The sequence below is a fragment of the Eleutherodactylus coqui genome, chromosome 1 (assembly GCF_035609145.1).
Source record: "Eleutherodactylus coqui strain aEleCoq1 chromosome 1, aEleCoq1.hap1, whole genome shotgun sequence".
NCBI lineage: Eukaryota > Metazoa > Chordata > Amphibia > Anura > Eleutherodactylidae > Eleutherodactylus > Eleutherodactylus coqui.
In genome coordinates this window covers 268,416,837-268,444,618 of record NC_089837.1, presented here as the reverse complement: position 1 = coordinate 268,444,618, position 27,782 = coordinate 268,416,837, and the positions used below count along the sequence as shown (strand labels likewise).

At 50.4% G+C, this 27,782-nt stretch overlaps 1 protein-coding gene across 1 annotated transcript in view; it reads left to right on the top strand.

Moving 5' to 3' along the window:
- The window catches only part of LOC136633167 (myosin-binding protein H-like), a 379,268-nt gene that overhangs the window by 225,974 nt on the left and 125,512 nt on the right, over positions 1-27,782 (top strand). The window contains exon 4 of the mRNA XM_066608696.1: positions 23,586-23,674. Within this exon, the coding sequence (XP_066464793.1) occupies positions 23,586-23,674 (89 nt within the window). The remainder of the gene's footprint in view (positions 1-23,585; positions 23,675-27,782) is intronic.

The following is a 27,782-nucleotide window of genomic DNA, read 5'->3' as shown; positions in this document are numbered from 1 at the left end:
AGCACCAAAATGCTCGGGTGCTCGTTACTCGAGACGAACTTTTCGCGATGCTCGAGGGTTCGTTTCGAGTAACGAACCCCATTGAAGTCAATGGGCGACCCGAGCATTTTTGTATATCGCCGATGCTCGCTAAGGTTTTCATTTGTGAAAATCTGGGCAATTCAAGAAAGTGATGGGAACAACACAGCAATGGATAGGGCAGGCGAGGGGCTACATGTTGGGCTGCATCTCAAGTTCACAGGTCCCACTATTAAGCCACAATAGCGGCAAGAGTGCCCCCCCCCAACAACTTTTACTTCTGAAAAGCCCTCATTAGCAATGCATACCTTTACTAAGCACCACACTATCTCCAACAAAGCACAATCACTGCCTGCATGACACTCCGCTGCCACTTCTCCTGGGTAACATGCTGCCCAACCCCCCCCCCCCCCACGACCCAGTGTCCACAGCGCACACCAAACTGTCCCTGCCCAGCCTTCAGCTGCCCTCATGCCACGCCACCCTCATGTCTATTTATAAGTGCGTCTGCCAGAGGAACCGCAGGCACACACTGCAGAGGGTTGGCACGGCTAGGCAGCGACCCTCTTTAAAAGGGCGCGGGGCGATAGTCCACAATGCTATACAGAAGCAATGAGAAATCCAATCCTGTGCCACCTCCATCTGGAGCTGCACACGTGGGCATAGCAATGGGGAACCTATGTGCCACACACTATTCATTCTGTCAAGGTGTCTGCATGCCCCAGTCAGACCGCGGTTTTTTATAAATAGTCACAGGCAGGTACAACTCCGCAATGGGAATTCTGTGTGCACCCACAGCATGGGTGGCTCCCTGGAACCCACCGGCTGTACATAAATGTATCCCATTGCAGTGCCCTGGACAGCAGAGCTAACGTCAGATTAAATGCAGGTGGGCTTCGGCCCACACTGCATGCCCCAACCGGACCAGGGTTTTTAATTCATAGACACAGGCAGGTACAACTCCCTATTGTGAAGTCCCTGTGGACCGACAGCATGGGTGGGTGCCAGAAAGCAACCGGCGGTACATAAATATATCCCATTGCAGTGCCCATCACAGCTGAGGTAATAATGTCATGTTTAATGCAGGTGGGCTTCGGCCCACACACTGCATGCCCCAGTCAGACTGGGGTTCTTTAGAAGTGGACACATGCAGTTACAACTCCCTGTGGACCCACAGCATGGGTGGCTCCCTGGAACCCACCGGCGGTACATAAATATATCCCATTGCATTGCCCATCACAGCTGAGGTAATTATGTCATGTTTAATGCAGGTGGGCTTCGGCCCACACTGCATGCCCCAGTCAGACTGGGGTTCTTTAGAAGTAGACACATGTAGTTACAACTCCGTGTGGACCGACAGCATGGGTGGGTGCCAGGAAGCCACCGGCGGTACATAAATATATCCCATTGCATTGCCCATCACAACTGAGGTAATAAATTCATGTTTAATGCAGGTGGGCTTCGGCTCACACTGCATGCCCCAGTCAGACTGGGGTTCTTTAGAAGTGGACACATGCAGTTACAACTCCGTGTGGACCGACAGCATGGGTGGATGCCAGGAAGCCACCGGCGGTACATAAATATATCCCATTGCATTGCCCATCACAGCTGAGGTAAGAAATTCATGTTTAATGCAGGTGGGCTTTGGCCCACACTGCATGCCCCAGTTAGACTGTGGTTCTTTAGAAGTGGACACATGTAGTTACAACTCCTTGTGGACCGTCAGCATGTGTGGGTGCCAGGAAGCCACCGGCGGGACATAAATATATCCCATTGCATTGCCCATCACAGCTGAGGTAATAAATTCATGTTTAATGCAGGTGGGCTTCGGCCCACACTGCATGCCCCAGTCAGACTGGGGTTCTTTAGAAGTGGACACATGCAGTTACAACTCCCTGTGGACCCACAGCATGGGTGGCTCCCTGGAACCCACCGGCGGTACATAAATATATCCCATTGCATTGCCCATCACAGCTGAGGTAATAATGTCATGCTTAATGCAGGTGGGCTTTGGCCCACACTGCATGCCCCAGTCAGACTGGGGTTCTTTAGAAGTGGACACATGTAGTTACAACTCCGTGTGGACCGACAGCATGGGTGGGTGCCAGGAAGCCACCGGCGGTACATATATATATCCCATTGCATTGCCCATCACAGCTGAGGTAATAATATCATGTTTAATGCAGGTGGGCTTCGGCCCACACTGCATGCCCCAGTCAGACTGGGGTTCTTTAGAAGTGGACACATGTAGTTACAACTCCGTGTGGACCGACAGCATGGGTGGGTGCCAGGAAGCCACCGGCGGTACATAAATATATCCCATTGTATTGCCCATCACAGCTGAGGTAATAAATTCATGTTTAATGCAGGTGGGCTTCGGCCCACACTGCATGCCCCAGTCTGACTGGGGTTCTTTAGAAGTGGACACATGCAGTTACAACTCCCTGTGGACCCACAGCATGGGTGGCTCCCTGAAACCCACTGGCGGTACATAAATATATCCCATTGCATTGCCCTCACAGCTGAGGTAATAATGTCATGTTTAATGAAGGTGGGCTTCGGCCCACACTGCATGCCCCAGTCAGACTGGGGTTCTTTAGAAGTGGACACATGTAGTTACAACTCCGTGTGGACCGACAGCATGGGTGGGTGCCAGGAAGCCACCGGCGGTACATAAATATATCCCATTGCATTGCCCATCACAGCTGAGGTAATAAATTCATGTTTAATGCAGGTGGGCTTCGGCCCACACTGCATGCCCCAGTCAGACTGGGGTTCTTTAGAAGTGGACACATGCAGTTACAACTCCCTGTGGACCCACAGCATGGGTGGCTCCCTGGAACCCACCGGCGGTACATAAATATATCCCATTGCATTGCCCATCACAGCTGAGGTAATAATGTCATGTTTAATGCAGGTGGGCTTTGGCCCACACTGCATGCCCCAGTCAGACTGGGGTTCTTTAGAAGTGGACACATGCAGTTACAACTCCCTGTGGACCCACAGCATGGGTGGCTCCCTGGAACCCACCGGCGGTACATAAATATATCCCATTGCATTGCCCATCACAGCTGAGGTAATAATGTCATGTTTAATGCAGGTGGGCTTTGGCCCACACTGCATGCCCCAGTCAGACTGGGGTTCTTTAGAAGTGGACACATGTAGTTACAACTCCGTGTGGACCGACAGCATGGGTGGGTGCCCGGAAGCCACCGGCGGTACATATATATATCCCATTGCATTGCCCATCACAGCTGAGGTAATAAATTCATGTTTAATGCAGGTGGGCTTCGGCCCACACTGAATGCCCCAGTCAGACTGGGGTTCTTTAGAAGTGGGCACATGTAGTTACAACTCCGTGTGGACCGACAGCATGGGTGGGTGCCAGGAAGCCACCGGCGGTACATAAATATATCCCATTGCATTGCCCATCACAGCTGAGGTAATAATGTCATGTTTAATGCACGTGGGCTTCGGCCCACACTGCATGCCCCAGTCAGACTGGGGTTCTTTAGAAGTGGACACATGCAGTTACAACTCCCTGTGGACCCACAGCATGGGTGGCTCCCTGTAACCCACCGGCGGTACATAAATATATCCCATTGCATTGCCCATCACAGCTGAGGTAATAATGTCATGTTTAATGCAGGTGGGCTTTGGCCCACACTGCATGCCCCAGTCAGACTGGGGTTCTTTAGAAGTGGACACATGTAGTTACAACTCCGTGTGGACCGACAGCATGGGCGGGTGCCAGGAAGCCACCGGCGGTACATATATATATCCCATTGCATTGCCCATCACAGCTGAGGTAATAAATTCATGTTTAATGCATGTGGGCTTCGGCCCACACTGCATGCCGCAGTCAGACTGGGGTTCTTTAGAAGTGGACACATGTAGTTACAACTCCGTGTGGACCGCAAGCATGGGTGGGTGCCAGGAAGCCACCGGCGGTACATAAATATATCCCATTGCATTGCCCATCACAGCTGAGGTAATAAATTCATGTTTAATGCAGGTGGGCTTCGGCCCACACTGCATGCCCCAGTCAGACTGGGGTTCTTTAGAAGTGGACACATGCAGTTACAACTCCCTGTGGACCCACAGCATGGGTGGTTCCCTGGAACCCACCGGCGGTACATAAATATATCCCATTGCATTGCCCATCACAGCTGAGGTAATAATGTCATGTTTAATGCAGGTGGGCTTTGGCCCACACTGCATGCCCCAGTCAGACTGGGGTTCTTTAGAAGTGGACACATGTAGTTACAACTCCGTGTGGACCGACAGCATGGGTGGGTGCCAGGAAGCCACCGGCGGTACATATATATATCCCATTGCATTGCCCATCACAGCTGAGGTAATAAATTCATGTTTAATGCAGGTGGGCTTCGGCCCACACTGAATGCCCCTGTCAGACTGGGGTTCTTTAGAAGTGGGCACATGTAGTTACAACTCCGTGTGGACCGACAGCATGGGTGGGTGCCAGGAAGCCACCGGCGGTACATAAATATATCCCATTGCATTGCCCATCACAGCTGAGGTAATAATGTCATGTTTAATGCAGGTGGGCTTCGGCCCACACTGCATGCCCCAGTCAGACTGGGGTTCTTTAGAAGTGGACACATGCAGTTACAACTCCCTGTGGACCCACAGCATGGGTGGCTCCCTGGAACCCACCGGCGGTACATAAATATATCCCATTGCATTGCCCATCACAGCTGAGGTAATAATGTCATGTTTAATGCAGGTGGGCTTCGGCCCACACTGCATGCCCCAGTCAGACTGGGGTTCTTTAGAAGTGGACACATGCAGTTACAACTCCCTGTGGACCCACAGCATGGGTGGCTCCCTGGAACCCACCGGCGGTACATAAATATATCCCATTGCATTGCCCATCACAGCTGAGGTAATAATGTCATGTTTAATGCAGGTGGGCTTCGGCCCACACTGCATGCCGCAGTCAGACTGTGGTTCTTTAGAAGTGGACACATGTAGTTACAACTCCGTGTGGACCGTCAGCATGGGTGGGTGCCAGGAAGCCACCGGCGGTACATAAATATATCCCATTGCATTGCCCATCACAGCTGAGGTAATAAATTCATGTTTAATGCAGGTGGGCTTCGGCCCACACTGCATGCCCCAGTCAGACTGGGGTTCTTTAGAAGTGGACACATGCAGTTACAACTCCCTGTGGACCCACAGCATGGGTGGCTCCCTGGAACCCACCAGCGGTACATAAATATATCCCATTGCATTGCCCATCACAGCTGAGGTAATAATGTCATGTTTAATGCAGGTGGGCTTTGGCCCACACTGCATGCCCCAGTCAGACTGGGGTTCTTTAGAAGTGGACACATGTAGTTACAACTCCGTGTGGACCGACAGCATGGGTGGGTGCCAGGAAGCCACCGGCGGTACATAAATATATCCCATTGCATTGCCCATCATAGCTGAGGTAATAAATTCATGTTTAATGCAGGTGGGCTTCGGCCCACACTGCATGCCCCAGTCAGACTGGGGTTCTTTAGAAGTGGACACATGCAGTTACAACTCCCTGTGGACCCACAGCATGGGTGGCTCCCTGTAACCCACCGGCGGTACATAAATATATCCCATTGCATTGCCCATCACAGCTGAGGTAATAATGTCATGTTTAATGCAGGTGGGCTTTGGCCCACACTGCATGCCCCAGTCAGACTGGGGTTCTTTAGAAGTGGACACATGTAGTTACAACTCCGTGTGGACCGACAGCATGGGCGGGTGCCAGGAAGCCACCGGCGGTACATATATATATCCCATTGCATTGCCCATCACAGCTGAGGTAATAAATTCATGTTTAATGCAGGTGGGCTTCGGCCCACACTGCATGCCCCAGTCAGACTGGGGTTCTTTAGAAGTGGACACATGCAGTTACAACTCCCTGTGGACCCACAGCATGGGTGGCTCCCTGGAACCCACCGGCGGTACATAAATATATCCCATTGCATTGCCCATCACAGCTGAGGTAATAATGTCATGTTTAATGCAGGTGGGCTTCGGCCCACACTGCATGCCCCAGTCAGACTGGGGTTCTTTAGAAGTGGACACATGCAGTTACAACTCCCTGTGGACCCACAGCATGGGTGGCTCCCTGGAACCCACCGGCGGTACATAAATATATCCCACTGCATTGCCCATCACAGCTGAGGTAATAATGTCATGTTTAATGCAGGTGGGCTTCGGCCCACACTGCATGCCGCAGTCAGACTGGGGTTCTTTAGAAGTGGACACATGTAGTTACAACTCGGTGTGGACCGTCAGCATGGGTGGGTGCCAGGAAGCCACCGGCGGTACATAAATATATCCCATTGTATTGCCCATCACAGCTGAGGTAATAAATTCATGTTTAATGCAGGTGGGCTTCGGCCCACACTGCATGCCCAGTCTGACTGGGGTTCTTTAGAAGTGGACACATGCAGTTACAACTCCCTGTGGACCCACAGCATGGGTGGCTCCCTGGAACCCACTGGTGGTACATAAATATATCCCATTGCATTGCCCTCACAGCTGAGGTAATAATGTCATTTTTAATGCAGGTGGGCTTCGGCCCACACTGCATGCCCCAGTCAGACTGGGGTTCTTTAGAAGTGGACACATGTAGTTACAACTCCGTGTGGACCGACAGCATGGGTGGGTGCCAGGAAGCCACCGGCGGTACATAAATATATCCCATTGCATTGCCCATCACAGCTGAGGTAATAAATTCATGTTTAATGCAGGTGGGCTTCGGCCCACACTGCATGCCCCAGTCAGACTGGGGTTCTTTAGAAGTGGACACATGCAGTTACAACTCCCTGTGGACCCACAGCATGGGTGGCTCCCTGGAACCCACCGGCGGTACATAAATATATCCCATTGCATTGCCCATCACAGCTGAGGTAATAATGTCATGTTTAATGCAGGTGGGCTTTGGCCCACACTGCATGCCCCAGTCAGACTGGGGTTCTTTAGAAGTGGACACATGTAGTTACAACTCCGTGTGGACCGACAGCATGGGTGGGTGCCAGGAAGCCACCGGCTGTACATATATATATCCCATTGCATTGCCCATCACAGCTGAGGTAATAAATTCATGTTTAATGCAGGTGGGCTTCGGCCCACACTGAATGCCCCAGTCAGACTGGGGTTCTTTAGAAGTGGGCACATGTAGTTACAACTCCGTGTGGACCGACAGCATGGGTGGGTGCCAGGAAGCCACCGGCGGTACATAAATATATCACATTGCATTGCCCATCACAGCTGAGGTAATAAATTCATGTTTAATGCAGGTGGGCTTCGGTCCACACTGCATGCCCCAGTCAGACTGGGGTTCTTTAGAAGTGGACACATGCAGTTACAACTCCCTGTGGACCCACAGCATGGGTGGCTCCCTGGAACCCACCGGCGGTACATAAACATATCCCATTGCATTGCCCATCACAGCTGAGGTAATAATGTCATGTTTAATGCAGGTGGGCTTCGGCCCACACTGCATGCCCCAGTCAGACTGGGGTTCTTTAGAAGTGGACACATGCAGTTACAACTCCCTGTGGACCCACAGCATGGGTGGCTCCCTGGAACCCACCGGCGGTACATAAATATATCCCATTGCATTGCCCATCACAGCTGAGGTAATAATGTCATGTTTAATGCAGGTGGGCTTTGGCCCACACTGCATGCCCCAGTCAGACTGGGGTTCTTTAGAAGTGGACACATGTAGGTACAACTCCGTGTGGACCGACGGCATGGGCGGGTGCCAGGAAGCCACCGGCGGTACATATATATATCCCATTGCATTGCCCATCACAGCTGAGGTAATAAATTCATGTTTAATGCAGGTGGGCTTCGGCCCACACTGAATGCCCCAGTCAGACTGGGGTTCTTTAGAAGTGGACACATGTAGTTACAACTCCGTGTGGACCGACAGCATGGGTGGGTGCCAGGAAGCCACCGGCGGTACATAAATATATCCCATTGCATTGCCCATCACAGCTGAGGTAATAAATTCATGTTTAATGCAGGTGGGCTTCGGCCCACACTGCATGCCCCAGTCAGACTGGGGTTCTTTAGAAGTGGACACATGCAGTTACAACTCCCTGTGGACCCACAGCATGGGTGGCTCCCTGGAACCCACCGGCGGTACATAAATATATCCCATTGCATTGCCCATCACAGCTGAGGTAATAATGTCATGTTTAATGCAGGTGGGCTTTGGCCCACACTGCATGCCCCAGTCAGACTGGGGTTCTTTAGAAGTGGACACATGTAGTTACAACTCCGTGTGGACCGACAGCATGGGCGGGTGCCAGGAAGCCACCGGCGGTACATATATATATCCCATTGCATTGCCCATCACAGCTGAGGTAATAAATTCATGTTTAATGCATGTGGGCTTCGGCCCACACTGCATGCCGCAGTCAGACTGGGGTTCTTTAGAAGTGGACACATGTAGTTACAACTCCGTGTGGACCGACAGCATGGGTGGGTGCCAGGAAGCCACCGGCGGTACATAAATATATCCCATTGCATTGCCCATCACAGCTGAGGTAATAAATTCATGTTTAATGCAGGTGGGCTTCGGCCCACACTGCATGCCCCAGTCAGACTGGGGTACTTTAGAAGTGGACACATGCAGTTACAACTCCCTGTGGACCCACAGCATGGGTGGCTCCCTGGAACCCACCGGCGGTACATAAATATTTCCCATTGCATTGCCCATCACAGCTGAGGTAATAATGTCATGTTTAATGCAGGTGGGCTTTGGCCCACACTGCATGCCCCAGTCAGACTGGGGTTCTTTAGAAGTGGACACATGTAGTTACAACTCCGTGTGGACCGACAGCATGGGTGGGTGCCAGGAAGCCACCGGCTGTACATATATATATCCCATTGCATTGCCCATCACAGCTGAGGTAATAAATTCATGTTTAATGCAGGTGGGCTTCGGCCCACACTGAATGCCCCAGTCAGACTGGGGTTCTTTAGAAGTGGGCACATGTAGTTACAACTCCGTGTGGACCGACAGCATGGGTGGGTGCCAGGAAGCCACCGGCGGTACATAAATATATCCCATTGCATTGCCCATCACAGCTGAGGTAATAAATTCATGTTTAATGCAGGTGGGCTTCGTCCCACACTGCATGCCCCAGTCAGACTGGGGTTCTTTAGAAGTGGACACATGCAGTTACAACTCCCTGTGGACCCACAGCATGGGTGGCTCCCTGGAACCCACCGGCGGTACATAAATATATCCCATTGCATTGCCCATCACAGCTGAGGTAATAATGTCATGTTTAATGCAGGTGGGCTTCGGCCCACACTGCATGCCCCAGTCAGACTGGGGTTCTTTAGAAGTGGACACATGCAGTTACAACTCCCTGTGGACCCACAGCATGGGTGGCTCCCTAGAACCCACCGGCGGTACATAAATATATCCCATTGCATTGCCCATCACAGCTGAGGTAATAATGTCATGTTTAATGCAGGTGGGCTTCGGCCCACACTGCATGCCCCAGTCAGACTGGGGTTCTTTAGAAGTGGACACATGTAGGTACAACTCCGTGTGGACCGACGGCATGGGCGGGTGCCAGGAAGCCACCGGCGGTACATATATATATCCCATTGCATTGCCCATCACAGCTGAGGTAATAAATTCATGTTTAATGCAGGTGGGCTTCGGCCCACACTGAATGCCCCAGTCAGACTGGGGTTCTTTAGAAGTGGACACATGTAGTTACAACTCCGTGTGGACCGACAGCATGGGTGGGTGCCAGGAAGCCACCGGCGGTACATAAATATATCCCATTGCATTGCCCATCACAGCTGAGGTAATAAATTCATGTTTAATGCAGGTGGGCTTCGGCCCACACTGCATGCCCCAGTCAGACTGGGGTTCTTTAGAAGTGGACACATGCAGTTACAACTCCCTGTGGACCCACAGCATGGGTGGCTCCCTGGAACCCACCGGCGGTACATAAATATATCCCATTGCATTGCCCATCACAGCAGAGGTAATAATGTCATGTGTAATGCAGGTGGGCTTCGGCCCACACTGCATGCCCCAGTCAGACTGGGGTTCTTTAGAAGTGGACACATGCAGTTACAACTCCCTGTGGACCCACAGCATGGGTGGCTCCCTGGAACCCACCGGCGGTACATAAATATATCCCATTGCATTGCCCATCACAGCTGAGGTAATAATGTCATGTTTAATGCAGGTGGGCTTCGGCCCACACTGCATGCCGCAGTCAGACTGTGGTTCTTTAGAAGTGGACACATGTAGTTACAACTCCGTGTGGACCGTCAGCATGGGTGGGTGCCAGGAAGCCACCGGCGGTACATAAATATATCCCATTGCATTGCCCATCACAGCTGAGGTAATAAATTCATGTTTAATGCAGGTGGGCTTCGGCCCACACTGCATGCCCCAGTCAGACTGGGGTTCTTTAGAAGTGGACACATGCAGTTACAACTCCCTGTGGACCCACAGCATGGGTGGCTCCCTGGAACCCACCGGCGGTACATAAATATATCCCATTGCATTGCCCATCACAGCTGAGGTAATAATGTCATGTTTAATGCAGGTGGGCTTTGGCCCACACTGCATGCCCCAGTCAGACTGGGGTTCTTTAGAAGTGGACACATGTAGTTACAACTCCGTGTGGACCGACAGCATGGGTGGGTGCCAGGAAGCCACCGGCGGTACATAAATATATCCCATTGCATTGCCCATCACAGCTGAGGTAATAAATTCATGTTTAATGCAGGTGGGCTTCGGCCCACACTGCATGCCCCAGTCAGATTGGGGTTCTTTAGAAGTGGACACATGCAGTTACAACTCCCTGTGGACCCACAGCATGGGTGGCTCCCTGGAACCCACCGGCGGTACATAAATATATCCCATTGCATTGCCCATCACAGCTGTGGTAATAATGTCATGTTTAATGCAGGTGGGCTTCGGCCCACACTGCATGCCCCAGTCAGACTGGGGTTCTTTAGAAGTGGACACATGTAGTTACAACTCCGTGTGGACCGACAGCATGGGTGGGTGCCAGGAAGCCACCGGCGGTACATAAATATATCCTATTGCATTGCCCATCACAGCTGAGGTAATAAATTCATGTTTAATGCAGGTGGGCTTCGGCCCACACTGCATGCCCCAGTCAGACTGGGGTTCTTTAGAAGTGGACACATGTAGTTACAACTCCGTGTGGACCGACAGCATGGGTGGGTGCCAGGAAGCCACCGGCGGTACATAAATATATCCCATTGCATTGCCCATCACAGCTGAGGTAATAAATTCATGTTTAATGCAGGTGGGCTTCGGCCCACACTGCATGCCCCAGTCAGACTGGGGTTCTTTAGAAGTGGACACATGTAGTTACAATTCCCTGTGGACCCACAGCATGGGTGGCTCCCTGGAACCCACCGGCGGTACATAAATACATTTCATTGAAGTGCCCAACACAGCTGATGTAACGTCTGCTGTAATGCAGGTGGGTTAAAAATTAATTTGATTACACTGTAGGCGAGGGCCCCCAAAAATTGGTGTACCAGCAGTACTAATGTACCTCAGAAAAATTGCCCATGCCCAACCAAGAGGGCAGGTGAAACCCATTAATCGCTTTGGTTAATGTGGCTTAATTGGTAACTAGGCCTGGCGGCAGCCCAGTTAACATAAAAATTGGTTCAGGTGAAAGTTTCAATGCTTTAATGAGCATTGAAACGTATAAAAATTGTTTAGAAAAATTATATGACTGAGCCTTGTGGGCCTAAGAAAAATTGCCCGTTCGGCGTGATTATGTGAGGTTTCAGGAGGAGGAGCAGGAGGAGGAGGAGGAATATTATACACAGATTGATGAAGCAAAAAGGTCCCCGTTTTTGATGGGGATAGAGAACGATGCTTCCATCCGCGGCTGCAGCCTACGTATTGCTTAGGTTTCGCTGCTGTCCGCTGGTGGAGAAGAGAAGTCAGGGGAAATCCAGGCTTTGTTCATCTTGATGAGTGTTAGCCTGTCGGCACTGTCGGTTGACAGGCGGGTACACTTATCTGTGATGATTCCCCCAGCCGCACTAAACACCCTCTCTGACAAGACGCTAGCCGCAGGACAAGCAAGCACCTCCAGGGCATACAGCGCGAGTTCAGGCCACGTGTCCAGCTTCAACACCCAGTAGTTGTAGGGGGCAGAGGCGTCACGAAGGACGGTCGTGCGATCGGCTACGTACTCCCTCACCATCCTTTTACAGTGCTCCCGCCGACTCAGCCGTGACTGGGGAGCGGTGACACTGTCTTGCTGGGGAGCCATAAAGCTGTCAAGGGCCTTAGAGAGTGTTCCCCTGCCTGTGCTGTACATGCTGCCTGATCTCCGCACCTCCCCTGCTACCTGGCCCTCGGAACTGCGCCTTCGGCCACTAGCACTGTCGTATGGGAATTTTACCATCAGTTTGTCCGCCAGGGTCCTGTGGTATAGCAACACTTTCGAATCCCTTTCCTCTTCGGGTATGAGAGTGGAAAGGTTCTCCTTATACCGTGGGTCAAGCAGTTTGTACACCCAGTAATCCGTAGTGGCCAGAATGCGTGTAACGCGAGGGTCACGAGAAAGGCATCCTAACATGAAGTCAGCCATGTGTGCCAGGATACCTGTACGCAACACATGGCTGTCCTCACTAGGAAGATCACTTTCAGGATCCTCCTGCTCCTCAGGCCATACACGCTGAAAGGATGACAGGTAAGCAGCATGTGTACCCTCAGCAGTGGGCCAAGCTGTCTCTTCCCCCTCCTCCTCATCTTCCTCCTCCTCCTCCTCCTCCTCACCGCGCTGAGATATAGACAGGAGGGTGCTCTGACTATCCAGCGACATACTGTCTTCCCCCGCCTCTGTTTCTGAGCGCAAAGCGTCTGCCTTTATGCTTTGCAGGGAACTTCTCAAGAGGCATAGCAGAGGAATGGTGACGCTAATGATTGCAGCATCGCCGCTCACCACCTGGGTAGACTCCTCAAACTTTCCAAGGACCTGGCAGATATCTGCCAACCAGGCCCACTCTTCTGAAAAGAATTGAGGAGGCTGACTCCCACTGCGCCGCCCATGTTGGAGTTGGTATTCCACTATAGCTCTACGCTGCTCATAGAGCCTGGCCAACATGTGGAGCGTAGAGTTTCACTGTGTGGGCACGTCGCACAGCAGTCGGTGCACTGGCAGATTAAAGCGATGTTGCAGGGTCCGCAGGGTGGCAGCGTCCGTTTGGGACTTGCGGAAATGTGCGCAGAGCCGGTGCACCTTTCCGAGCAGGTCTGACAAGCGTGAGTAGCTTTTCAGAAAGCGCTGAACCACCAAATTAAAGACGTGGGCCAGGCATGGCACGTCTGCTCTGTCAGACCCTGCAGCAGTTCATGGGCCGTGTGCCTCTTATCTCCTAAGCTGAGTAGTTTCAGCACGGCCTGCTGCCGCTTACCCACCGCTGTGCTGCCATGCCGCGCGACACCTACTGCTGGCGACGTGCTGCTGCTGCTGACACATCTTGATTGCGAGAAAGAGGTTGCGTTGGATGAGGAGGAGGAGGAGGGTGCTTTAGTGGAGGAAGCATACACCGCCGCAGATACCACCACCGAGCTGGGGCCCGCAATTCTGGGGGTGGGTAGGACGTGAGCGGTCCCAGGCTCTGACTCTGTCCCAGCCTCCACTAAACTCACCCAATGTGCCGTCAGGGAGATATAGTTGCCCTGCCCGCCTGTGCTTGTCCACGTGTCCGTTGTTAAGTGGACCTTGGCAGTAACCGCGTTGGTGAGGGCGCGTGCAATGTTGCGGGAGACGTGGTCGTGCAGGGCTGGGACGGCACATCGGGAAAAGTAGTGGCAACTGGGAACCGAGTAGCGCGGGGCCACCGCCGCCATCATGCTTTTAAAAGCTTCCGTTTCCACAAGCCTATACGGCAGCATCTCCAGGCTGATAAATTTGGCTATGTGCATGTTTAACGCTTGAGCGTGCGGGTGCATGGCGGCGTACTTGCGCTTGCGCTCCAACACTTGCGCTAGCGACGGCTGGACGCTGCGCTGACAGACATTGCTGGATGGAGCCGAGGACAGCGGAGGTGAGGGTGTGGGTGCAGGCCAGGAGACGGTAGTGCCTGTGCCCTGAGAGGGGGGTTGGATCTCAGTGGCAGGTTGGGGCACAGGGGGAGAGGCAGCGGTGCAAACCGGAGGCGGTGAACGGCCTTCGTCCCACCTTGTGGGGTGCTTGGCCATCATATGTCTGCGCATGCAGGTGGTGGTGAGGCTGGTGGTGGTGGCTCCCTGGCTGATCTTGGCGCGACAAAGGTTGCACACCACTGTTCGTTGGTCGTCTGCACTCTCAGTGAAAAACTGCCAGAGCACCTCGGCCTCTGCAGGGTGGAATGGCGCGAGGGGGCGCTTTGGGAAACAGTTGGTGGATTATTCGGTCTGGCCCTGCCTCTACCCCTGGACACCGCACTGGCTCTTGCAACCTGCCCTGCTGCTGCCCTTGCCTCCCCCTCTGAAGACCTGTCCTCAGTAGGCGTAGCAAACCAGGTGGGGTAAGTCACCTCATTGTCCTGCTGCTCTTCCTCTGAATCCTCTGTGCGCTCCTCCCTCGAACTTACTGCCCTTACTACTACCTCACTGATAGACAACTGTGTCTCATCGTCATTGGCCTCCTCACCCACTGAAAGGTCTTGAGACAGTTGCCGGAAGTCCCCAGCCTCACCCCCCGGACCCCGGGAACTTTCCAAAGGTTGGGCATCAGTGACGATAAACTCCTCCAGTGGGAGAGGAACCACTGCTGCCCAATCTGAGCAGGGGCCCGAGAACAGTTCCTGGGAGTCTGCCCGCTCCTCAGAATGTGTCATTTTCATGGAGTGAGGAGGCTGGGAGGAAGGAGGAGCAGCAGCCAGAGGATTCTGAGTTGCAGCAGTGGACGGTGCAGAACTGTGGGTGGACGATAGATTGCTGGAAGCACTTTCTGCCATCCACGACAGGACCTGCTCACACTGCTCATTTTCTAATAAAGGTCTACCACGTGGACCCATTAATTGTGCGATGAATGTGGGGACACCAGAAACGTGCCTCTCTTCTAATCCCGCAGCAGTCGGCTGCGATACACCTGGATCAGGAGCTCGGCCTGTGCCCACACCCTGACTTGGGCCTCCGCGTCCTCGGCCGCGTCCACGTCCTCTAGGCCTACCCCTACCCCTCAGCATGCTGTATTACCAGTAATGCAGAAACAGAACGCTGTAATTAAATGTGCCGCTTATTGGCCTGTGGTTGGAGGCTGACTTCGCTTACGGAACGCCAGGAAATAATTTGGCACAAGCCTGCTGTAACACTTAGCTGGCTGCGTATGATTTTGTAGAACTACTACACCCAGCACAGACAGACCCAGAACACTGAGCACAGTCACAGGCAGGCCAAATAGATTTTTTGCCCCAATTTTTTTAGCAAAGGCCCACTGCCTATATTCAATCAATATGTCTTCTGTCCGTGCCTACGCACTTCTGTCCCTGGAGTATGTCACAGAACTGCAGAGTGTTGCACTGTGGACTGCAATACAGCAGTGATTTCACAGCCCAGACAGAGCCAGGAAATAATTTGGCGCAAGCCTGCTGTAACACTTAGCTGGCTGCGTATGATTTTGTAGAACTACTACACCCAGCACAGACAGACCCAGAACACTGAGCACAGTCACAGGCAGGCCAAATAGATTTTTTGCCCCAATTTTTTTAGCAAAGGCCCACTGCCTATATTCAATCAATATGTCTTCTGTCCGTGCCTACGCACTTCTGTCCCTGGAGTATGTCACAGAACTGCAGAGTGTTGCACTGTGGACTGCAATACAGCAGTGATTTCACAGCCCAGACAGAGCCAGGAAATAATTTGGCGCAAGCCTGCTGTAACACTTAGCTGGCTGCGTATGATTTTGTAGAACTACTACACCCAGCACAGACAGACCCAGAACACTGAGCACAGTCACAGGCAGGCCAAATAGATTTTTTGCCCCAAATTTTTTAGCAAAGGCCCACTGCCTATATTCAATCAATATGTCTTCTGTCCGTGCCTACGCACTTCTGTCCCTGGAGTATTACTGCAGGGCGCAATGCTCTGCACGGCCGATATACCAAAAAAAAAAAAAGTGCAACCCTGCACAAAGCAGCCTCCACAGCACTGCACACGGTTAGATGTGGCCCTAAGGAGGACCGTTGGGGTTTTTGAAGCCTAAAATACTCCTAACACTCTCCCTATAGCAGCTCCACCAAGATAGCACTTTCCCTCCTCTATGTCAGAGCGCATCTGTGGCGAGCCGCGGGAGGGGCCGATTTTTATACTCGGGTGACACCTGATCTCGCCAGGCACTCACTGCAGGGGGGTGGTATAGGGCTTGAACGTCGCAGGGGGAAGTTGTAATGCCTTCCCTGTCTTTCAATTGGCCAGAAAAGCGCGCTAACGTCTCAGAGATGAAAGTGAAAGTAACCCGAACATCGCGTGGTACTCGTTACGAGTAACGAGCATCTCGAACACGCTAATACTCGAACGAGTATCAAGCTTGGACGAGTACGTTCGCTCATCTCTAGTTCTACGCCATACCCAAAGTTCATAAGGGCCTGTCCCCGCTTAAAGGTTTCCCAATAGTCTCTGGGATTAACAGCAAAATATTACACAAAATCCAAGTGTCTATATCGACAAAGTTCCTCGGAATTTCGTAGAGGCATTGCCTTCATACGTCCAAGACACCACGGACGTACTCAGGAAACTAGATGGCATCTGCGTCCCAGACACAGTTTATCTTGCGAGCTTATATGTAGAAGCTCTTTATACATCTATTCCCCATCATGGCGGCCTCAAAGCAATAAAGCAGTTCCTCAGACAAAGGCTTCAACATTTCAGTCTGCATAACATGTTCATAATAGAACTATTACAGTTCGTCCTTGAACATAATTATTTTCTTTTTAATGGCAAATTCTCCCACCAGCTCAGGGGTACCGCGATGGGGAACCCATGTGCGCCCACTTACGGAAATCTTTACCTGGGCTGGTGGGAGGAAAAATTTGTCTTTGAGGAATCCAACTTAAAGTGGACAAATATGGTAGACATCTGGCTGAGGTACATTGACGATGTGCTTATACTGTGGTCAGGGAATACTGATTCCTTTCAAGATTTCGTCAACATGTTGAATAAAAACGATCTCGGGTTGAGGTTCACATCAGAGATTAACTCCCAATCAATCACGTTCTTGGACCTCCAAATTTCCAAAACCTCGACTGGCACCTTGGCAACTACTATCTACAGGAAGCCCACAGCTACCAACAATCTTCTCCATTATCAAAGCCACCATTCATGGGCCCTTAAAAAGGGCATTCCAAAGGGGCAGATTTTCAGGACGAAAAGAAATTGCTCTGAACCCCAGGAATTCGAAGTAAAAGCTAGAGAAATGGCGGATAGGTTCACAAGACGAGGTTATCCAGAGAACGTGATTAGAGAGGCGCAAACGGCAGCAAGAACAAGAACTGAGCTCCTATCAAGAAAAGTGAAAGAACAGGGTGAAGGTCTAATACGGATGATAGCAACATACGATGAAAAATCCGCCAAAGTTAGGGGAATTTTCCAAAAATATTGGAACATTCTAAGAAGGGACACTGACCTCACAAGATGTTTATCTGAGCAACCCTCTATTACATACCGGAGGGGGAGGAGCTTGAGGGACAGATTGGTGCACAGCCACTATATTCCCAAAGTGGACCCACAAAACTGGCTGGATCAACACCCAATTTCAGGCTCTTTCAGGTGTTCGGGCTGCAAAGCCTGTCCTTTTATGGAGAGGACCAAAACCTTGACTGGTGCAGCAACGGGTAAAACCTACTCCATTAGGAGCTTCATTAACTGCAGAACCACAGCCGTTATATATGTCGCAACATGTCCTTGTCCAAAGGATTATGTAGGTAAGACGATACAACAATTGCGAAGAAGAGTGCTCTCACATATAGGAAACATAAACAGGAACGGGAGCAGTAGTTTAGCGAACCACATCCGAGACGTACATGGGAATGACCCCCATAAGGTGGTATTTAGAGGAATCGAGACCCTGCGTTTGATGGCACGTAGAGGCAATGTAGATCGCGATCTACTTCAGAAGGAATCAAGATGGATCCATCGCTTGAATTCAGTTGCTGCAAATGGCTTGAATGTATGTTTGTGGTTTGCTCCTTTCATTTAAGTGCTAATAGATACCATGAATATAATATGAGGACCTCAAAAATACATTTGTAAAATAAATATGGTTGTAATAACACAGTTTATAATAGCAACATTTTGAGATGAATGGATCAAATAAAAACAAATAACCGATGTCGGCTCCGGCGTCCCGGAGCTCTGCTGTCGGGGCTCTCCCGGCGGCGTGGAGCAGCCAGCGTGCAGCGGCGTGGGCGTGTCCACTCATAGGGTGCCGCCCGCTCTCCTCCACCTTCCATATGCAAAAGTGGGAGAGTTGGCTCCTCCCACTTTCCGCCCCTGGGCGGAGGCTTTAAGTTAAAAGGCTGGCAGTGACCTGAGCTCACTGCCAGTTATTGGTTCTGCTAGCCTCTAGTCAGGTCTGTCTCAGTCTGCTCTAGTTGCTCGTCAGTGTCCTGTCAGTTTGCCTGTGAGCTCCATCTCCAGCCTTACTCTGCTTGTAAGTTCTGTTGGTCTGTTCCACCTGCCTCTTCTGTCGGCACTCTGTCCCCTGTTAGTAGTTCCATCTAGGTAGTCGCCAGGTCCCTAGCCAGCGCAGGGACCGCCGCCCAGTTGTCCGCCTGGGGTTAGCCAGGGCCGAGGCAAGTAGGCAGGAACAGTGGGGTGCGGGGAGATCAGGGCACCCCACCTGGCGCTCGGGGGGCAGAGTGCCGTAACATAATAACTGGCCCTTAAAAACTGTTTGTTATGGAGGCGATCAGTTCCCTTACGAACCAGCTCAACTACAGGATGCTCAGCAGGACGCTCCTTCGGGGGTGCCGTAGGGCAGATGGTTTGTGCCAGAGACCCTACGCTCTAGAGTCATGGATGAGTCTCACTCGTCGGTTCTCGCCGGGCACCCAGGGTTCCAGGGAACCCTGGAGCTTTGTTCCAGAAACTTCTGGTGGCCAGGCATGTCTCAGGAGATCCGCAACTTCGTGAGGGGTTGCTCGGTCTGTGCTTGCAATAAGAGTCGGCGGCGTCCTCCAGAGGGTCCTCTGAGATTGCTACCAGTTCCTTCCAGTCCATGGTCGCACTTATCAGTAGATTTCATCACTGACCTACCAGAATCCCAGAAGTGCACCACTATCTTAGTGGTGGTCGACCGGTTCTCAAAGATGGCACATTTTGTGGCGTTAAAAAAGCTACCCTTGGCTAAAGAATTCGCCATGATTTTTGTAAAAGAAATAATTTGCCTACATGGGGTTCCCCAAAATATTGTATCTGATCGCTGGGTTCAGTTTGTGTCGCAGTTTTGGCGTGCCTTCTGCAGAAACCTGGGAACGTCGCTTTCCTTCTCTTCAGCGTTCCACCCGCAGACTAATGGTCAGACTGAGCGGAAGAACCAAGATTTAGTGCAATATTTACGGTTGTTTGCTAGCGAAAAGTCTCATCAGTGGGCAGAGTTCCTGCCGTTGACAGAGTTTGCACTAAACAACCGCCTTTGTTCTTCCACTGGGGTGTCTCCATTTTTTTTGTGTATACAGTCAGCATCCTCGCTTCCTTACAGCAATCCCTACTCCGTCGGTCTGTCCTGCAGCTGATGTCGCCACAGATACGCTTCGGGGAGTATGGAAAGAGGTACAAAGAAACTTGGAGGCAGCGGGGGCCCATATGCAGTTGCGTAGTGGGAAGAGTCTGTCTGTGTCTGAACCTTACAGGGTGGGACAGAAGGTATACCTCTCTTCTAAAAATCTCAAATTGCGGGTCCCATCCTTGAAGCTGGCGCCACGTTACGTGGGGCCGTTTGCCATCACACGTGTGGTGAACCCACTCGCCTACGAGCTGGGGTGGCCAGCCACATGGAGGGTTCACAGAGTATTCCATAAGTCGCTATTGAAACCTTTTGTCCCTTCGGTGATGGGTCCCGCGGCCGGCGCGCGCCGCTCCGATGTCGGCTCCGGCGTCCCGGAGCTCTGCTGTCGGGGCTCTCCCGGCGGCGTGGAGCAGCCAGCGTGCAGCGGCGTGGGCGTGTCCGCCCGTAGGGTGCCGCCCGCTCTCCTCCACCTTCCATATGCAACAGTGGGAGAGTTGGCTCCTCCCACTCTCCGCCCCTGGGCGGAGGCTTTAAGTTAAAAGGCTGGCAGTGACCTGAGCTCACTGCCAGTTATTGGTTCTGCTAGCCTCTAGTCAGGTCTGTCTCAGTCTGCTCTAGTTGCTCGTCAGTGTCCTGTCAGTTTGCCTGTGAGCTCCATCTCCAGCCTTAGTAAGTTCTGTTGGTCTGTTCCACCTGCCTCTTCTGTCGGCACTCTGTCCCCTGTTAGTAGTTCCATCTAGGTAGTCGCCAGGTCCCTAGCCAGCGCAGGGACCGCCGCCCAGTTGTCCGCCTGGGGTTAGCCAGGGCCGAGGCAAGTAGGCAGGGACAGTGGGGTGCGGGGAGATCAGGGCACCCCACCTGTCGCTCGGGGGGCAGAGTGCCGTAACAAGGTTAGTCTCAAGATTTAAACCGCAAGGTTGCATCGTGTCAACTTCAAAAATCCAACTTGGTTCCCTTAATCTCCTTCTCCTCTTTCTGTCACTCCCTCTGGGATTAATTGGTTCACAATCAATAATTTGAAATCTGAGTTAGCTGATAGAGTGATGTTTCTCTAGGAAATGTTTGGCTACTGGTACATCTGTTCTCCCAGTGCGTATCGTGCTCTTGTGTTTTGAAATGCGATTCCTACATTCAGTAGTAGTCTCTCCTACATACAGTAGCCCGCAAGGGCATGTAATGACATAAATGACAAAAGACCTATTACAGCTGAACCTATACCTAATTGGGTACTGTCTACCTGTTCGTGGATGGGTGAAGGAGTTGTCTTTCACCATATTGTGACAACTAGTGCACCCTAGACAGGGAAAGTTCATTTTTAAGGAAGCCAGCAGTCTGTGTCAAAGATCTTTTAAGAGTATGGTTAGTATGGACTAATTTGTCCCTAAAATGTATTCCTCGTTGGTAAGACATTAACGGTGGTAGCTGGAATTCTGGCACCTCAGCATAACACCCTCCCAGTAAAGACCAATGTCTCTTCAGTGACGTGCCCCGCGCATGCGCCGGCCCGAAGAAAAAAGATTCGACCGCGACGGAGAGAAGATGGAGCCACGGCGAAGGGAAGAACCGGAGCGGGTGAGTAAATTCTGATTTTTGTCTCCCGCGGATCCGGATGGCTTCCATAGGCTTTAATAGAAGCCCGCGGGAGACCCACACGAAAATGGAGCATGGTCCAGATTTTTTCATGCTCCATTTTTAAAAAAATCACTTTTATTGACCATCCGCGGGTATTTATCTACCCGCGGGTGGTCAATGCATCCCTATGGGGTGCTGATCCGCAGGCAGGAGAAGAGTTAAAATCCGCTGTGGATTTTAATTCTTCTTTTGCCCGTGGACATGAGGCCTAAGAAACCCCTGAAATATTTTTTCAATTTTTGAAGTGAGACTAACCCACCTGTAGTTACCAGGCTCTCTTCTTGACCCCTTTTTGTATATTGGACCACATTGACAATATGCCAATCCAATGGCACAGCCCCGTTCCCAATAGAGTCCCTAAATATAAGAAATAATGGTCTGTCTATTACGTGACTTAATTCAGTTAGAACTCTTGGGTGTATTCCATCTGGGCCCGGCAATTTGTCGATTTTAATCTTTTTTTGCAGGCTCTGCACTTTTGCCTGCGTTAGGTGAAGGTGATAATTTAGTGGATGGTTCATTTTATCCCCTTGCATCCCTTGTGATATTTCTTTTTCTCTCATCAATGTACTTGAGAAAAAACTATTTGCTCTCCCCACAACAACTTCTATGATTTCTCCTGCTTTATTTGCTAAAGGGCCAGTACTTTCAGTGCAAATCCTTTTACCATTTACATAATTAAAAAATATGGGTTATGTTTGCTCTCTTTGGCAATCAGTCTCTCTGGCAGTTTTTATATTTTCCTTAGATATTTTATTTTTTTTTCTGTATGTTTTTAGCAATTCTTTACTACCTTCTGGTTTTAGTTAAACGATCGGTCTATCTCAAATTATATAAGCCTAGCAACTGCTGACACCAGCTTACCGACATGCTCAGATGTGCCAAGATGCTTCAGGAACACACTGCTGCCAGGATGTGTTGCAAATGAGATGCTGGAAGGCATGATGCAGGTAATGGTGCAGCAATTATAATGTTGCTATGCATCAGTACGTGGGCTAATCTACTACGCCTTTGCCAAACTGTAGTAGGCCTATAATGTAAGATCTAGACATCCTAGGCAAATTTTGACTCCAGATTCGGATTCAGGGCACCCAATTTGCTGTAAACAGGATGTTTTACTCCCAGTAGCAAAATCTTTGTTTATCAGTGTAATTGTTCGGTCTAAGCAAGATCCAACTAAAAATGATACATTCATTTTTTGTTTGCAGGCATAAAAACATTGTTGACTTGTTCAATTATTCAGTTTTTCACATTTGCTTATTTAGTAATTTAGTATTTGCCTGATGGACTGCGGATCATAAGCTCCCATAAAGATGAATGGAGCCACATCCATGCACGATCTGCGATAAAATGGAGCATGCTGCAATGTATTATCCGCACATGGCATCTGCAAATCATTTAAAATCAAATCCGCAGGTGTTAAACGATGTGTGGAACCCCTATGCTCCTCTCTATGGGCCTCTTGAACTGCGGATCACCCGCGCAGATTTTGCAAATGAAATCCGTCTGTGAACATTGGGCCTAACAGCAGAACTACCTACTGATCTAATATACTCTTTAAAGGTTTGTAACAAATTCAAACAGTATTATTGAGAAGTAATAAACAAGGGTAAATTGGAGCACTTTTTGATTATTTTGGTGTTCTACTGAACTCAATACTGTTTGCTTTTGTATACTCTTCTATTTTGTTGTTTATTTTATAGTGTGACAAATATTTTAATAAAAATTTAGAAAGAAGAAACACTACATGGTAAGCATTGTAGACACATAAGTATATCCTAAAAAATCTCAATAAGGGCGCCCACCCACTGGCGATTTTTTTTTTTCTTTGCGTTTTTTCTGCAGAGCAATTAGAATTGAATGTACTCCTGTCCACTGGCGTTTTGCGTTGCGTTGCGTTTTTAACATAGGAACTGTCAGTTGCATATGTGTCCTTATTTTTCTCCTAATGCACCCATGAAAGTCAATGGAAATTAATGGAAAAGCCGCGAAAACGCAGCAAAAAACGCCGCGAAAAACGCGGGAAAACGCCGCGAAAACGCGGCGTTTTTCACGCACGAAAATCGCAAACGCCAGTGGGTGGGCGCCCTAAGATTGCAGTTTATTTGAAATCTTGTCATCACATGTAAGAAGAATGTTATCATTTTGTTCAAAACTTTCTTTTAGATCGTCCAAAAATCCGGCTTCCAAGATACCTTCGTCAAACCTTTTTAAAACATGTTGGAGAGGCAGTAAATTTGGTTATTCCTTTCCAGGTAATGTGATTCATCTTTCTTTGTTTTAGCCCATGTTTACACATGGTATGTTGTTTTGCATTTTCAAAGCTGTAGCATGTCCTATATATTATGGACTTTTGGATATTTTGCCACAGATTTCACTTTCTGCAATATACTGTGACATCTGAGGCCTATCTGCATTTCTCCTTTACATGACTAAAGGTAGAGAAAATAGATAGTATAGGCAGCACTCCACACAGCGATTTATAATAAATATACGACCTTTATTAAGCCCATGGTCTTAAGCGTCAGCGACGTTTCAACCCAATCTGGGTCTTTTTCAAGCTGACAGCTCACAAGCAAACACTACAATTTATATACAAGGACACACCCTCCATCACCAATACAACCAATGTATGCAATATAATCATTACCGGCAGGTGTGTGGACATCCGATTTGTGCGCTCTGTCATGGCTCCTATGCTGCTCCCATGTATATACTCCTCATAGTACATGTGGAATAAAGCGCCGGCGTCCTCCGGCCATGACCGCGCATGTGCGGAGTCCTGGGAGTCTCATGAGAATCAGAGACTCATGACGCGGGGATCTCGGGTAAGCCCCGGCTCCTGGCGCATGCGCCCTGCTGTGAGCAATCATCTCAGAGCTCCGGGCGGAAGAAAATCCAAGCAGGACTTCAGCTGCCCGTCCATCTTTCCCAATGTGCTTGGATTCTCTTATGCCTATGTGACAGCACCCCCACCCCTGGCAAGAAGTCTATGTGACAGCACTCAACAGTGACAAGCCTATGTGACAGCACCCTACTGCGACAAGTCTATGTGACAGCACACCCCACGTTGACAAGTCTATGTGACAGCACACCCCACAGCGTTAAGTCTATGTGACAGCACACCCCACGTTGACAAGTGTATGTGACAGAACACCCCACAGCGACAAGTGTATGTGACAGCACACCCCACAGTGATAAGTCTATGTGACAGCACCCCCACCCCTGGCAACAAGTCTATGTGACAGCACCCCACGGCGACAAGTCTATGTGACAGCACTCAACAGTGACAAGTCTATGTGACAGCACACTCCACAGTGACCAGTCTATGTGACAGCACACTCCACAGCAACAAGTCTATGTGACAGCACACTCCACAGTGACCAGTCTATGTGACAGCACACTCCACAGCAACAAGTCTATGTGACAGCATACCCCACAGCGACAAGTCTATGTGACAGCACACCCACCCCTGACAAGAAGTCTATGTGACAGCAATCAACAGTGACAAGTCTATGTGACAGCACACCCCACAGCGACAAGTCTATGTGACAGCACACCCACCCCTGACAAGAAGTCTATGTGACAGCAATCAACAGTGACAAGCCTATGTGACAGCACACCCCACAGTGACAAGTCTATGTGACAGTACATCCCACAGTGACGAGTTTATGCGACAGCACACCTGACAGCGACAAGTCTATGTGACAGCATACTGCAGACCCAATGCAGCCCCTGATCCAAAGCAGCCCCCAAACCCCAGCTCACCCCGACCACCGGCAGGCTCAAGACCCCTGGCAGGCCACTAAGCCCAGCATGCCCAGACTCACGGAAGGCCCCGGCCCATGGCAGACCCAAGACCCCCGGCAGGCCACTAAGCCCAGCAGGCCCCGACCCACGGCAGGCCCTGACGCACGGCAGACCCAAGACCCCCACCAGGCCCAAGACCCCTAGGAGGCCACTAAGCCCAGCAGGCCCCGACCCATGGCAGGCCCAAGACCCCTGGCAGGCCACTAAGCCCAGCAGGCCCCGACCCATGACAGGCCCCAACCACCCGCAGGCCCCGAGCTCAAGCATGCCCTGACTCCTGGCAGGCCCTGACCTCCGGAAGGCTCCAACTCCCGGCAGGCCCTGATCCCAAGCAGACCCCGACCCCAAGCAGGACCCGAACCCAAGCAGGCCCCGACCCCATCAAGCCCTGACCATGTAGCTCTGACCAATTTGTGCTCCGGTACGGCTTGGTATCCAAGTCTGGTCCTGCTTTTTCTTCTCAACGTGGCCTGTTCAGGAAGTGATTCGGCAGCGCGGTCATGGTACGCAAAAGGTCGTCCGTGCATGCGCAGTCGATTTAAAGAGTGAGAACGGCGTAGTGTTGCTACTGCGCATGCGCTGAGAGTCAAATGCTCGTCCACGAGCCCGGGAACCGATCTGCGCATGTCCAACTATGGAAGAAGAAAGAAGAAGCGCTATGGTCGGAACCAGGACAACGAAATCGTCAACACGGGGGTGGGGGGACACGCCTGAAGGTAAGTATATAACTTCTGTATGGCTCATATCCAATGCACTATGTATATTACATAGTGCATTGTTATGGTCATACAGAAGTGTACACCTATACTTTTGTCTATGGGACAACCCCTTTAAGGTATTCCTTATGGCAATAATTACACCAGCCTTTTTCTTATCCACATTGGCTGTGAATATGGAAAAATTTGCATGTTTCATGGCAGGAGGTGCAGAGGCTTTAAAATATGACTCCTGTAAACACATCATGTCTGCCCCAGATTTCAGCGCCTCTCTCCAGATAGCTCTTCTCCTAAAAGGAGAATTAAGGCCCCCTACATTGAAGAAGAAAATCTTTAGTGACATTTATTTTTAAAATGTATTGCGGTGAAATGCTCGCATATAGAGCATTTAAGAAAACTGAACAATAAAACAAAGCACAAAAATAACATTTTGAGGACATAACAGACGATACGACCTGTCCTCAATAGGGGAGTGGGAAGTCTCTTAAAGTCTAGCAGCCTCCTATATTTTCAGTAAAAAAAAAACTGTGCATGGAAAAAAGGAAAGGAAGCAGCATCAACAGCTCATTTTTTCCTGTTCTAGATGGAGTTGTTCCCTGAGGGCCCGGAAATTTGGGAAGCCCGTGGATCAAGAGCCAAGGGGATGTCCCAAGTTTTGAAAATTTCTTTTTCTGACTCCAGATTAGGGATAAGATGTGTTTTGCCATCTTTATTGATCAATAGTTTTATGGGGAACCCCCATTTGTAGGCTATTCCAGCTTGTCTGAGAGCCATTGTCACAGGCTGTAGAGATCTTCTGGCTTGCATGGTAGTCTGGGAGAAGTCCGAGAAAAGCTTGATTTTCGAGAAGGGATCTGGGAGCTGAGGCACCTTTCTTGATGCCGAGATTAAAGCCTTCTTAAGATGGTAGAAATGGATATGGGCAATTGTATCTCGAGGCGTTGCCTCCAGTAGGAATCTGGGTTTAGAGAGTCTATAAATTCTGCCAATAATAAAATCCTCCAGAGGAGTGTCGGGAAGAACCTTTAGGATAAGACGTGTGGCAAAGTCTTTTAAGCTCTCCGGGGACACAGACTCAGGAATCCCCCGAAATTTAATATTGTTTCGCCTGCTGCGATCTTCTATATCCGCTATTTTCGCCTTCAGTTGGTGCTCCTCCTCTTCCAGAGAATAATGTGTCAATTAGGTTATTGTGGGATTTAGTGAATTCTTGCATTTCGTTTTCAGTGTGGTCAACTCTCTCTCCCAGGTCTTGAACAGATTTAGTAAGAGCAGAACACATAGTACCCATGTCAGCGTGGATGGAGTCACTCAATGTGAGGATAATATTTTTAATAAAGTTCTCAGAAGCGGGGTTCGTCAGTATATGGAAACTCTGCGATCTGCTCTTTTGCACTCTGAGCCATCGGTATAAACATAGAATTGTCCTGGAAGTCACTTCTTTCCGCTGGAGATAGCCTAATATTTGAGTTGCTACCAGGAGTAGTTGTTCCGGTAATACTGCCAGGAGAGGTTGTCTTACTATGCCTTCTGACACACATTGATTGGGGAAATTCATCTGTGTGTTTGTTATGCATAATAATCCCTTCCTCCTCCTCTCCCTTCTCCTTTGTGCACGATCCTGGGGGTGACACAGTCCTTCCAGATGTTATATCATTTGATGAGATCTTGTCCCTTCTCATGGACTGGGGAGCTGATTAAGCCGCAGGAGCTGGTGCATAGGACCTAGCCACACCAGCAAAGGATCGCCTGCTGTCCGGGTGTCTCACTCCTTAACCCTGCTTCTCTTTCTCATCTGGGGATCCTGCTGACACAGGGCCCCCCACTGAAGGCACCT